Source organism: Taurulus bubalis, assembly GCF_910589615.1.
Source record: "Taurulus bubalis genome assembly, chromosome: 14".
Classification (NCBI taxonomy): Eukaryota; Metazoa; Chordata; class Actinopteri; order Perciformes; family Cottidae; genus Taurulus; species Taurulus bubalis.
Window position 1 is genome coordinate 24,971,529 of NC_136602.1, and position 15,565 is coordinate 24,987,093.

Consider the following 15,565-nt stretch of genomic DNA (forward strand, 5'->3'; position numbering starts at 1 on the left):
AAGTATGCCATCAGGACGTCATACTTGTCCAGGAGGATATTACTGTGCATAAGCCACTAAACAGAGCAGCGTTGTTGACAGTAGAAGGACCAGAACACCACATCAAACAGCTCGTTATGAACAAGCAACCACAAGACAAACCAGCCTCTGACTTGGTCGCCCCATGAGACGACACATTGTACGTCAGCAGCGTCATTGTGGACTCTGTTCTCAAAGAAAGAGCTTATCTCACAGGACACGCTACCTGTCACCAGAAAGAGCCCTCGTGCGCTTCTTCTGCATTCTTATATTTCAGAAGTCATAAATCTTCTCAAGCAGAACAGAAGCCTGGTTCATTATAGTATAATCCTGTGTTCGACATGCAGAGGTGTCAGTCAGACAAAGACATAGGCCGCAGCAAAGAGGGAGGTCAGCTATTGTAGCGAGACAGCTAGGGAAAAGTAAAGGGTGGGGAAGCGTCCATGCCCTGATAAACATGCAGAACTGCAGCTGTGTAGAGCTCCTGCTCTGTGATGATTGGATAAAGCAAAGCCTGTAAAACCGGCTCGGGGACATTGTTTTGTCCTGCAGGTAAGAGCATAACAGGAGGTGTGGAGTGAGTGCAAGCTGAGACCTGAGCTCGTTTGGGGGTGAGAACAATGCAAGCAGCTAATCTGTCGAAGGCCAAACGAGCGTCGGAGCAACGCTGAGGCGTTTTAGACTATCGCTTTAACTTTTGGTCGATGCTCCATAGCCAAGATGTTCTTCTCCAAATGTGCAATCTGATAATAATCCATACCGAGTATTGGAAATGAACACCACGCCGTTTCCTTCAGGCGTGCGTCAGCCAATGAGAGAGATCTTCCTGGGTGAGCCTACCTTTCCCCAGTCTGGCGCCCATCCTCAGGTGCTTCCTGTGCACCTTGAAGATCAACACGTCCGACTCGAACCCAGCGACACATGCTGGCGCCTCGGTCGTCGCTAGAGCTGTGGCCTAAGAGAAGAAGAGAAAGCAGCCTTTTTACTAACCATATTCCAGATGTATGAAAATGAGCAATCAGTAGACGACAAGATCCCTTTTTCAGTGGGATTTTGTGAAGACTTTAAAATGGCAGTCCGAGTGATTAAAACGTCACTCAGCATTGGTGTAACCCTGAACTGAGGTAGAGAAATGTGTCACACAGGAAGTCATAGGGTCCATTCTGGGCCAACAACTTGTCTAATTATTATTGTGTAATCTCAATATTGTGTTTGTATCTAATAGTTTGGTCTATATAATTTCAAAAAGGTGAAACATGCTCATCACAAGTAGTGAGAAATAAAAAAGGCACAATTTGACCCATGACTTTAAACCAAATGTCCATGACAAACATTTAGTGAAGTCTGGGTGTAAACAGTAAAAAGTGAGTAAATGTAGTATTTAAACTAACAATGAGAATACAAAGCATACAGTAAACCTTAAATGACACAAATGAATGAGACAATAGTTTGATTAAAAGAATACACATTTATATAGATGCCTGTATGTATGCCTGCTTATATTTTGAGCATCTTTCTTTTAAAAGCATATTCATTATTTCAAACTCAGCGTAAATGAACGTCATGAACACATGAATTTAACACATTTACATGACTTTTACATGACTGTAAGAACCATGAAAGGTGACTTAAAATTATATAAAAACCGAGATCTGGCAGCAAATTCACATTTTAAAAGCTGGAACTATATTTATATAATATATTTAAATATGTGTGGGTTTTGCTTAATTAAGTAACAATTGAATCAAAGCTGCTGCTCTAGGTCTATCAATAACTAACACTTCATTCTGTACAAACTAAACGATCACAGCCAAAGTAAAAGCAAAAGCTGGGACTAATGTGTTTTTGCAAGCAAATCCCATCGAAAGAGTTTATTTTATTAAACATGTTGGGTTGCATTTCAACCTGCAGACTACGTCATCAGCGTCACAGGGCGAGGCCGAGAGAGAGAGAGAGAGAGAGAGAGAGCTGCTCGACGAGGAAGAGAGACTACTAATGGAGTTAACGCTTCTTGAAAACGGTCTACGGCAGATACAGTTATAAAAACTGGATAATTCACTTCTTCATTTACTCATAACCAGTAACATATAGACTGATATTTACACATCTGAACTCTCATTATACTCTTTTATCATAACACCAGCATTATTCAAAAAGCCCTAGTGGTTGCAGAGATACACCTTTTTTAGTTTAGGCCTAGAAAAAGGTGAGTTAAAAAAAAAAAAAAAGGTAAGGCTTCCTTGTGACATGTTGGTCATGACAAAGTTTATTTAAACTACTTTGAGATTTCATAAATGTATTTGGGCCAATATGCAAATTATATTGTGATCCGTTGTCGAATACAGGTTCAACTTTTAATTAAATACAGGCAAGTGTTGGGACTAATACTAGTTGAGATTACGGAAATAAAAAAAACTGAACTGAAAGTTTTTTTCAACTAGTATTAGTCTCAATTGTTGTGACTAATACGACAGAAATGTGTAATGCTATGCGTTCCTTGTTATCTAAATCCAACACGAGAGAAGGCCAGGAGCGGCTGGAGTTCACTTTAAGGTGCAATAAGGAAAGCTCACCTGGAAGAAGACGAACAAAACGCCCAAAGCCGCGGCCCGGGATGTCCCCATGGGGCCGAGGAGTCCTGATGAAGGAGTAGCACGAAAGTCTTAACTGTTGTATTCCTCTCGACGTGCTTCTTTGTCCTCTCTCCTGGAGCTATTCGGTGACTGACTGAGATCAGCTAGGACGAGTTGCTGCAGGTACTTTTAGAGCGTGACGTCATTTTACAGGTGCGCGACTTCCGTGTTCCCGATAAGGTCACGCGGGCTGAACGCACCTGTGGAGACAGATACCCGTTGGTTTCTGTCACTTCCCGCTCATGAACAGGTACACGACGTGTCTGACACTGACGGAGGGTTATTAACCAGCAGCTGCGTGAGGGCTGTGATCTACTGAGCTGAGGACCGAGCTGAGGACTGTCTCATTTCCTCTTACTGACAGAGCTCGCTCTCGCTCTCGCTCGCTCTCTCTCTCATATATAGATAGAGAGAGAGAATATATATATATACATATATATATATATATATATATATATATATATATATATATATATATATACAAATATATATATATATATGTATATATATATATTCTCTATCTATCTATATACATATATATATATATATATATATATATAGATAGATAGATAGATAGATAGATAGATAGATAGATAGATAGAGAGAGAAAGATATATATTATTTATATTACTTGTTTTGATTTTACTATGTCTCTGTGTGCACTTTACCCTGTTTGCTGCTGTAATCCACTACAGGACTAATACAGGAATATCTAATATATATATTATTTTTTATTTATTTTTATTTATATATCTCTCAATATATATTAATCTCTCTCTCTCTCTCTCTCTCTCTCTCTCTATATATATATATATATATATATATATATATATATATTACATATATATATATATATATTAAATGTATATATCTCTCTATATATATTATATATATATATATTTAGTATATATATCTCTATATATATTAATCTTTCTCTCTCTATATATATATATATATATATATATATTAAATATATATATTTAATTTATATCTCTCTCTCACACACACAAACAAAGACACACACACACACACACACACAGACACAAACAAAGACAGACAAATGTTGTCAGGAAACTCAAACTTCCATCCATCTACTCTTTTCTTACTGGGACCTGATTTGTAGTCAGCATCTACTGGACTAGTGACAGCAACTTTTACGCCCCCATACAATTTGCTTTTAAAGTACAACGTGTGGCTTATAGCCCACAACTTCAGTTTGCACTACAGGGGTAGACAGCAAAGCGTACATCAAAGCATTTGATAAATGGTTTGTACTTGAATAGCACTTTTCTAGTCTTCTGACCACTCAAAGCACTTTAGCACTACATGTAATAACTAAACTTACCCACATACACTGATGGCACACTAATCATTCATACCCTTTCATACACCTATGGGGGGAATGTTGGGTTGTCTTCCCCATTGACATGGACTAGCAGAGGGGATCCAACTGACTTGTGACTGAACGTATTCAGGGTCAAGTGGGACAACGTGTCCTTCAAAGGAGCCGAAAGCCCGGCTAAACTCACTATTCCTTCCCAAATCAGAGAGCCTCACAGTTTAAAACCAATATGTGTTGTCGTCCGGCAACCCTGAACTCACTCACGTTTTCAAAGTTTAGGGTTGCTCTTAAACGGCAGACAAAATATACAACATGAGCAGCTTACTACGTTCCACTCAAACGCATAATGGACAACCGTGTTAGTGTGCAGTGGGCGACAGTATGCTGGCTGTATCTTGGCTGCTAATAAGAGCCAGCGATAGATGATGGGCCTTACCTCATGTGGCATTAATATATTAGATAGCTATGGTATATAACAGTGTTCAGGCGAACCACAAACAGGGAGTATTCTGGTTTACCAGGTTGCGTCTGGTTACAAGCTAAAGGCAGAGCTGCCAACTTTTCAAAAAACCTTGGAGTGAGATTTTGACGGGGGTGACCAAAATTTAGCCGCGCACGCAGCCACACACGTTGGTGGCTCAAATATCAGGAAATTGGAATTAATTTGGCGTTGTACCCACGTTGTACCCACGTTGTACCCTGCATCCTGGTGGTTTGTGGGGCCCAAGGTCGTTGTTGGGGCGGCCTACTGGAGATGAACAACATTGGTTACATTCTGTGAAGCAAAGACATCGCTGATGGTCCACCCCCAGGATATTTTGGGTTAAGTAGATGTTATTTCATGCATTCTAGTGGATTTTTGGGTGGTATGCTAAAGATGTATCCTGGTACCAGCCAAACTTAGCCCCGCCCACAACATTTAAAGGTCTGGAAGTTCGGTCTGGCACTGCTCCGTTGGGGAGAAATGATCCAAAATCAAAAATTGTTCGGACCAATCAAATTGTCAGGGCGGGCTTTATACGATGATGGACAGATGACAGTAACGTAATCAACCACGTCACCAAAGAGCGCTTGGGAACCACATGTCATTAACATACCTTAGTCCAGGGGTGGGCAATTCATTTTCCCAAGGGGCCACATGAGAAATTTGGACCGTTGTGGAGGGCGAACCAATAGTCTGAACTTAATTCAATTAACTCAATATGAATGTTATTACTTTATTAAAAAACTGAAAATTATATTGTTTTGAGCTGCTACTGGTAAGAATACATGTATGTTACAATAAGGCTATGAAAATAAGTTTAAAAAATGTAAACCGTACATTAAATATGTATGTTAAATAAAGCAATTTATTAACTTTAAACAAAAGCAATAAGTGCTTTTGATGTTTACCAGTTCAGTTGTTCTTACTCGGTGAGAAAAGTCCAGTCTGTGTTGCTTGAACTAGAGCATGAAGTCTGGTTGAATGAGGTGGAGATGAAGGACAGCTGACAGGTGTCAGAGAGAGAGGATCTGATCTGTTGACCTTCATCACTAGAATGTTTGTTCTCATGTCGGTAGATCCAAAGAGAACCAACATCTTCTGAGCATCTTTCCTCATGTGAGGAACGTTCTCCTCTTTGAGAGAAGAGTGAAGATCCTGACTTAAAGTGCTCTGCCAAAGTGGATCAGACCGCAGGTCAGATCCACGGCGGCTTTGCGCGATTAATTTTCAATCTGGAGGCGGAGACTGCAGCGCGAGGCTCCTTGGGAGGCGCGCGCGTGCGCGCACACATAAAAAAAATCGCCTTCAAAGTAAAAGCATTGGTGTTTGTATTGCATTCATGGCGTGCACCTTATTTATTTATGTTTAATTTTTGATTGACCTCACGCGGGACAGACTGGGAGAGCCGCGGGCCGTAAGATGCCCAGGTCTGCCTTAGTCTCTGCTCCTCCTGAGTTTCTCCCACGGTTGTGTCTGTTTGAAAATGTTCTTCTGTTGCTATCTTCGGGACTCTTTGGGGTAAATAGGATGTCTATGCAGCGAATAGGTTTACAGATGCGCTCCTTAGCGCCATCTATCGTCGGGGAGTTTGAAAAGGAACGAACGCGCCTCGGCCCAAAATCTGAATTTTTTTTTTTGCCGTGAGAAATTGGTTGTGTGGCGTGAGTGCGTGTGAAAACATGCAAAAGCTTGTGTCACACGGCGAAACCGTGAGAGTTGGTAGCTCTGCTAAAGGACACTTGCTAATATTGTCAGCATCATAAGAAAACAGCAGTGAAGAAAACAAAAAGCCCTTTCAGTGTATTTAAAGACAGCGTGAATGCCACTGAAATATATTTAAACGTTTGAGTGTTGATGGAACTAGCCTGAATTTACCCTCTTCCTCGTAGCAATGCTAATGCTAGCATTAGCATTGCTACGAGGAAGAGGGTAAATAACAGAAATTCACCAATAACATTCACAACTTTGTTTTTTCAGTTCAACACAAGTTCAGTGTTGACTCCTGTAACCGCCTCCTGTCGGTGTATATTCGATCAGTCTGTTTTTAAATGACTGTAGGTCTTGATGCAACGTTAGCTAGGTTAGCCCTGTAGCAGGACATCCTAGCTAACGGTGGAGCAAGTCCTTGCTAGTGTTTGTTAACTTTATGTTTAGCTCGCTCGGTTTGCTAAGAATTGTTACACTGCTTCAACTATTATTACTGAGAATTATTGATGATACATAAAAGCAATTTAAGCAGTAAATCCTAATGTACTTACAGTGTCAGGCGGTCTCCAGAGCAGGTATTGTTAGCTTGTGTGTTGGGGGCACAGTGCACCATAACCTTATGTTTTTTTATTGCTTTGTCATTGATTGTACAAAATGACACAATGGCAAATGTTCATATTTTACTGTATCACAGAGTGCTAAAATATTATAAATAACCAGACAATATATTAAATAAACTACGGTTTAAAAATAAATGTAGATAGACCGAGGACTATCGTAATTTAGATATGTAGTCTATTGCTTTCCAATATACAAGCAATGCCATTGACTAAAACAGTACATTTAACATCCCGTAAAACATAAAATTCAAACTTGAACAAAAATAAATAATGGTTCATCTTCCCACTTTTTCAAAAATCACCAACTCTGGTATGGTCCAGGGGACAGCTGGAGAACCACAATATTGTGACATCTAACGCAGCGAATTAAGGCTTTATTTTGAATAAACCAGAGTTTGTAATTGTTTGAGCATTGAAAATACTACCCAGGAGTAGTTTCGTGAGTTTGATTTATTTCTGTCGCCTTTGAATGAAGTGTGTTAAATGGCGCTGTAAAAGTAGTTTTTGTGAATGGAGTTTGGTGTATCTGGCGATAACAATAAAACTCTTTACCCTAAGGTCTTTCTCTGTATTATCCTTTTCCACCATGTTGTAAGACACTTATAATAACATTCTTATCAGTCAGTTGCAAGAACAAGCACTTGTGATGTGACGGTTCACACTGTGATATGTAACATGAGGCTTTATTTTCTATCATCATCTTTTTAACCTGTTTTCACTGATGAATACGTTTGACTTCCAGGATGTATCCTTCAAATGCAACTAATTCCCATATCAAAATGTTTGTGTGATGAATGCTTTCACACAGAAGGCATATTTTACTTGCAAAAGAGCAACATAATTGTTTTTGACAAAGATCCACTCCTGTTCTTACTTTTTCACAATAAAATTTGCAGCCGAGAATTCTGCATTTTTGTGTTTTTTATTTGTGATGCCCCCGGTGTTTAAAGACCTTTACAGTAAGGAACAATGAATTGTAAAGCATTCCTTTCAAGTGTCCCTTCCATCATAGACATTATAATAAAGTCCATAACATAACTCCATACAGCTTCAGACGGAGTGAACATGAAAGATGGGCCTCTTTTCAAAAAGCAATTAAGAGATGTTATCTTTTGCTCTTCCCCTCATCGGCCTTGCATCCTTCCCACAGAAGGACAGAGGGAAGTGGGGGCAGAAGAAGAAAGGCTGGTCAGTTTACAGTGGCCACCACTTAGCCAGCATAAAGGGGTCGATGAGAAAAGAGGAGGCATTAAATGAGGGGCAGTGGAGGAATGGGGCAGGAGTGTGAGGAAGGCAACAAGCAGTGCCAGAATGCATTGTGTTGAGTTTGAAGAGTAGTACACCACCTCATGTGGGACTACGGGTGTAATCAGGACTTTAATGTCAATGTGTAGAGTTTTAGTATTTGTCACATTTTAGTTTTTGGTTAAAGGAAGTTCTTATGGCACACTTCAGATCAAGTGGACACTAATTTAGCCTGTTGTATCCAGGACTGTTGTAACCAAGGCTGTTGTAACCAGGGCTGTTGTAACCAGGGCTGTTGTAATCAGGGCTACTGTAACAAGGAGGGCTATTGTAACCAGGGCTATTGTAACCAGGGCTATTGTAACCAGGGCTGTTGTAACCAGGGCTGTTGTAACCAGGGCTATTGTAACCAGGGCTATTGTAACCAGGGCTGTTGTAACCAGGGCTATTGTAACCAGGGCTATTGTAACCAGGGCTATTGTAACCAGGGCTGTTGTAACCAGGGCTATTGTAACCAGGGCTATTGTAACCAGGGCTATTGTAACCAGGGCTATTGTAACCAGGGCTGTTGTAACCAGGGCTATTGTAACCAGGGCTATTGTAACCAGGGCTATTGTAACCAGGGCTATTGTAACCAGGGCTGTTATAACCAGGGCTGTTGTAACCAGGGCTATTGTAACCAGGACTGTTGTAACCAGGGCTGTTGTAACCAGGGCTGTTGTAACCAGGGCTGTGGGGTTCATTAGCAAAGGGTTCTAACGTCCATGAGTGTAATTATCACAATACCATCAAGGGTTTCTGTCACGAACGGGTGTGGTGGGGCAGAGACTCAGGTGCAGAGGAAAACGACAGGAGTCAGGGTGAGGAAACATAAACAAGTATTTATTCCTCACGGGGAGGAAAAGAAAAAGTATTTTAAATTTCTGGACAAAGTTACAAAACAAGGGAAAAGACTGATCCTGGAAACTTAACTACAGCTTGAAGGCGACGCAAACTCACAGGGATACAAAGACAATCTGGCAGGGACAAGGGAAAGCAGGGGAGTATATATATATATATACATATGTATATATATATATATATATATACATATATATATATATATATATATATATATATATACATATATATGTATATATACATATATATATATAGATATATATATATATATATATATATATATATATATATATATATATATATATATATATGAGAGGGGAAACACAGGTGTATCGCATGAACAATCAGGAGACACTGGGGAGACATTGAACTACTGGGTGTTACAGTTTCAGGGTATGATTATACCACAAGCACGCTTGAATCATCTACAGATTGTTGCACAGGAGCAGGTACTATTGGTGACACGGGTAAACCTCCCATTTACTTGAGAATATGTTTGACTAGTGCAATGCAGAACTCTTAAATCTAACTGTAGCCTAATTCAGTATAAAGACGCTTAAACAAATAGGATCTGTACAGTTGTCTGACTCACCAGTAGACTGTAGACTGTTCTGGCCTTTCCTATTGGTAAACATGATGATGTATTGTTGTAGGCGCAGCTAAGCTGGCTAGAACGTTTTTTGGGGTTTGTTTTAAAAAAAATATTTAAAAAGTTTCTCTCAATAGCCACTCCCTCTCTGGGACCGTGAGTGTTACTTGAAAAAGTGAACATGAAGCATAACTGTAATCGTTAGTCGACCCTTACAGATACTTCCCGTGAGGAGCTCAGAGGGGAGTGTCAGGAACCCATCATTCCCAGCTGGCCGATCCCCTCTGTCCATGTTTGGGCGCACGTACCCAGCATGCCCTGCAGGAGGACGCACCCCTACTCTGGCTCTGATTGGCTAGAGGCTAAACGCTAATGTTAGCCTCGCTCTGATGAACTGGTGCTTTTAACTAGACAGGTCTGGGGGAAACTTAAGTTTGTGTTTTGCCCTGGAGTCTGAAGGTCGACTTCCTGGTTCAAGTTATTTATTACATTTGTTTGTATATAATTTTATCATTTCCAATCATTTTTAGGCGAGAAATCAACTGTGCATATTTCCCATGTTGGCAGTTTTTATGCAAAAATCGAATATATAGATTATTATTATTATATGTTCATAATATATGATATTACTACAGGCTGGTGAAAGCTTAAATCTGCTCTAACTCCACTCTTTTTTCATCTGAAACCAGTTGACCTTGAGTGTCTCGGCCAGGAATGTAGGCGTCATGGACATTCCTGGCCTTGTTGAACGCTTCAGACATCACAGGTGTTCATTCATCAAGAGGGGTTACGGCTTCATGGAGGGGGAGAGTGATCACACAATGGATTCAAATACAGTCGTGGAAAATACATCCAAATAGCATTACTGTTACGAGTACTCAAGAATTCTGACCGCCTTTTTAATGATCAATTAAAGCTTTATTTTTGGATTTTAGCTGTTGTTAAGTGGCCCTCAGCGTCTTGATAGCGACGCACCAGGCACCCTCATGAATATGTATGACATCACCGGGCTTTCAAGAAACTCTAATGTAAACCAACCCCAAATCAATATTAGAAACAGAGCAACAGATTTCATATTTAAGAGCGAGAAGTCGGCTAATGGCGGGAGGGAGGACGGTCGAACACACACAGGACTCGGGGGCTGGCGAAGTGAATTTTCCTGCCGATGTGTGTGTGGTTTTGTTCCCTAAACCTGACGGCCGTTTCATAATGTTCACCACATGGAAAACGTTCACCGCTTTACAACATTAATGCAGCGTCACAACACTGCCCAAAAGGCTAAACAGCTAAAGATTTCATAAACCTTTCAGTAGCAAAAATGTGATGTAGATTTTAATGTTGGTCTCGTGTGTGAATAAGTTTCCGAGTCTATTTCACTCAGAAGTCACAATGACTTACTAGACCCGACTAATAACATTCCTGTAACACATCCAGCGAGTACTGATGAACGTTATTGTAAATGCTGCAGTGGCACAATACATACAATTATAACCCATTATGCGCATAGAAAATAAAAAACAGGAAATCAGAAACGCCCTGTACCAGTCCTGTTATGTCTGAATAGAGCTCTACTGAGCCAACAATGTCACGTATTCCAGGTTCACATGCAGCCGTTCGGCAGACAGAGTTTAATGAATGCATGCTGGCCTCACATTGACTCAACACTGATCTCACTGTGGCGTAAAGTTGATGGATTCTTACCATAATCCCTCAACAAGAGTTTTTCTACTGCCAGTTTAAGGTATAGGCATGGAAAGCTTTCTGACCGTTTACATTCTACAGTTTTATCTTTCTTGTTGGCGTAAATTCACAATATTAACCCTCTGCCAATTTGTACATACTTCCCCAAATTATTAAAGCTGAAAATAGTAACTGTCTTGACCTTTTCAAACTTCCCCTGCCTGTCTCTTTGTATTCTCTGCAGCTGTACTCTACACGCCTTCTTGTTTTATTGCAGCTTTAACAGTTCAATGAGTAAAACTAAAGCAGTCTCATTCAAGTTGAACACATAACCCACTGACCTTGACTGTGTTTATGTGTGTCCTCTAAGAGACAACGTTTATTCTCACCAGATCACTTATCTCACTCACGTTCTCACGCACACACACAGAAACCAGCATGCTGTCCTTCCACTATCACACAGGAATGTAAAGCAAGCTCCCAAACTGCAGATGAACTTGAATATGGTTAATTAGTAGAGAAAGCAGATGGTTGGGAGTGTGAGAGACGGCGCCACAGAAGGAGCAAGCAAGCAAATGTTATTTATGTATGAGGCCGTTTTAACACACAACTCAGTGACAGTGAATTACAGGAGGAAGAACACGGACCCCTCACACACACACACACACACACACACACACACACACACACACACACACACACACACACACAGTATGAATTGTAAATGCTGTGGTGATTTTCTGAATTTCCATCAAGCACCATCATCAGGTCCATATGTCCATTTGTCTTTGAGCTCAGCCTCAGCAGTTCTGTTTCTAGTGCCAATAAGCAAATGCTAGCATGCTAACATGCTACGCTAAAGTGACAAATGTAGTGTAAGAGTAGCTGCACACACCCTCAAGAAAAGAGACCGCACAAAGTAAAGTTCTGCTTTTATTTATTGATTTGTTTTCATGCAAAAAAAACAACAATCTACGTTTCCTCTCCTCTTGCCACAGCGTCTGGCTTCCTCTTCCTCTGCGTAGCATCACACGCGAGTTGCCCTCACATTGTGTCTGAGCCGTCGGCATATGCTTGTGCCTGTGTTGCCCAGCTGAAAGGAGCACGGCCTCCCAGAGACTCTCGTCCTGTTGTAAAACTACTGGTCATGATCAATGAGTAACTGCACAGACATCAGATTAGGAACATGGAATGTTTGCTTTGCTTCCACGTTTGATCTTCCCCAACAAAACACTTAGAGGTGGCTCACTTACTATTTATTAACTATTAACTCTTTATTTCACACTGGACAAAACAGAGCACACGAAGTGAAGCTCTGCTATAACTCCATGTAGTGTATGCTGTGCCTTTATTCCTGGAATACAAACATAATCCCACATAAAACATTAACTTCTTCAACTCAGATCCTTCTTCCTCTTTTGACTTTGTGTTGCCGCCCAGCAGAGTGTGTGCGTCTGCCGGGCCATTAGTGCTGCTGAAGGGTTATCACGTCAATCATTAACTGTCCGGTCAATGCTGAGGATACTCCAGTATCTGCCGACAGCAGGGGGAAACGAGTGCATCTGAACAACAGCACTGACAAAGAGCAATGCTTTGAGAGGATAGCTTTCAAAACCATCCAGCTGAGTCATATCTGAGAGAATATTTGGTTTCTCCCTTTGACAACATGGACATTATGTTAGCCTTGTTTTTGTCTCCATGGATAAGATTTAGATTACAAGAAGAAACATAAAGACTCCAGGGGGGACACTAGAACAGTGACGTCCACAAATAACCACACTATCACAGTTCTTTCCACATAACCCATTGGAAACTCTGACCCTGCCACATGAAGCCCAGAGGCCATGCCTTAAAGAACCAAAGCCTCTCTCCGCTACAGGCTGCAGCACCAAAGCCTCCATCAGTCAGTCACACTGGACTTCCTGTTGAAAGCCCATCATCAGGCCATTTAGGAGCTTTTAGCTTCCATCAACTCTTTATGTCAGCAGCCCTTCCCTTCTGATCTCACGTGCACACGGTCTCACGTGCACACGGTCACATGACCACAATGCATGCACTCTGCAGACACACACACTGCAGCTGAGCAGAGAGAGGCGTCTGAAACCACCGAGAGTTTAGATTATATGTGTGTGTGTGTGTGTGTGTGTGTGTGTGTGTGTGTGTGTGTGTGTGTGTGTGTGTGTGTGTGTGTGTGTGTGTGTGTGTGTGTGTGTGTGTGTGTTGGTGGAGGACAGGCTCAGTCATGATTGCTTTTCCTGGAATGTCTGTGGAGGTGTGGTTTACCTGAACATAAAGGCAGAGGAGGAGGTGAGAGATCATGGTGGCCAACCAGCCAGAGACTAAGGGCCACATTTTTTACTGTGTTACCGCAAAGAGTCACATCTTACACATGGGCTTTATCACAGTATGCCAAACACAGAAATATTCCCTTTCACACTCAATTACAACACACATAATAATGTTATAACTTCAGCCTTTTTGAACATAACATAAAAAAAAAGTTTAAGGTATATATATTTACATTCTACAGTTTTATCTTTCTTGTTGGCGTAAATTCACAATATTAACCCTCTGCCAATTTGTACATACTTCCCCAAATAATTAAAGCTGAAAATAGTAACTGTCTTGACCTTTTCAAACTTCCCCTGCCTGTCTCTTTGTATTCTTTGTATTTGTAGAGAGTTGCGCTCTTCTTTTTACGTGATAAGTGTCCGTCCAGGGCGGGCCCAGTTTCAATTTCAGTCATGGCCAGGCCTGGTCTAGCAGAAGGAATAAGAACAGACAGATAGAGAAAGTTAAGATAAGAATAAGAAGAATAGACGTGAAAATAGAGACAATACAAGAGCAGTTTAAGACAAAATGAAGAGATAACGGTGTGATGCAAGTAACTGAACCTCTACCCCAACAACACACTACACACTACACACACACACACTACACACTACACACACACACACTACACACACACACTACACACACACACACTACACACTACACACACACACACTACACACACACACACTACACACTACACACACACACACTACACACTACACACACTACACACTACACACACACACTACACACACACACACTACACACTACACACACACACACTACACACACACACACACACTACACACATACACACACACACACACACTACACACACACACTACACACACACACACTACACACATACACACACACACACACTACACACACACACACTACACACATACACACACACACACACTACACACACACACACACTACACACATACACACACACACACACTACACACACACACTACACACACACACACTACACACATACACACACTACACACACACACTACACACACACACACTACACACATACACACACACACACACACTACACACTACACACACACTACACACACACACACACACACTACACACACTACACACACACTACACACACACTACACACACACATGGAGTTCAGAGGCTACATGTCTCTGTGATCTGGGGCTGAAGAAACAGTCACGTTAAGCTTTAAATTCTCAGTTCATTAACACTGTCTGCAAAGTCCATATGAGGCCATAATTGTTTTGTTTTTTAAATAATATTAATTTGTCCACAACCTTTTCACAGCCTTGCTTTTCCCTCTCAGAGACTGTTGTCAGCAGCTGCTTTAGACTACTGCATCCTCTACATAGCATCACACCTGTGATCTGATAGTAACACTGGTACTTGTACACTGTAATCTGATAGTAACACTGGTACTTGTTCACTGTAATCTGATAGTAACACTGGTACTTGTACACTGTAATCTGATAGTAACACTGGTACTTGTACACTGTAATCTGATAGTAACACTGGTACTTGTACACTGTAATCTGATAGTAGCACTGGTACTTGTACACTGTAATCTGATAGTAACACTGGTACTTGTACACTGTAATCTGATAGTAGCACTGGTACTTGTACACTGTAGTACATGGTAACATGCATCGATGACTCATTTGTCAAAAGGACATGCTCTTTATTTAAAAGAATAAATCAAAACACGAGCGAAATAGGGCCAACTAGAATATCAGTTAAAGAAAAAAGTTTCATATTAACAGAATGTGACTGAACAATCTTGGTGTATATGTATATATATATGTATATATATATATATATATATATATATATATATATATATATATATATATACATACATACGTATATCAGATCGAGACAGTAATCCGATAAAACACGTCACTGAAACAGTAATCCAGACTCCTCCTCGTCTAAAAGTTGCAGCCAGCGTTGTGTTCATGTTTAATAATGTGTGATACGTTTTAAGAGCTCATGATA

At 40.7% G+C, this 15,565-nt stretch overlaps 1 protein-coding gene across 1 annotated transcript in view; it reads right to left on the reverse strand.

Annotated features, from left to right (window-relative positions):
• cdh31 (cadherin 31) overlaps window positions 1-15,213 on the reverse strand; it is a gene marked incomplete at its 5' end in the record, with an annotated part of 30,537 nt that extends 15,324 nt beyond the window's left edge. The window contains 3 exons of the mRNA XM_079229824.1: window positions 859-973; window positions 2,592-2,656; window positions 14,931-15,213. Coding sequence (XP_079085950.1) covers window positions 859-973; window positions 2,592-2,656; window positions 14,931-15,213 — 463 coding nt within the window. The remainder of the gene's footprint in view (window positions 1-858; window positions 974-2,591; window positions 2,657-14,930) is intronic.
• Window positions 15,214-15,565: the final 352 nt, after the last annotated feature.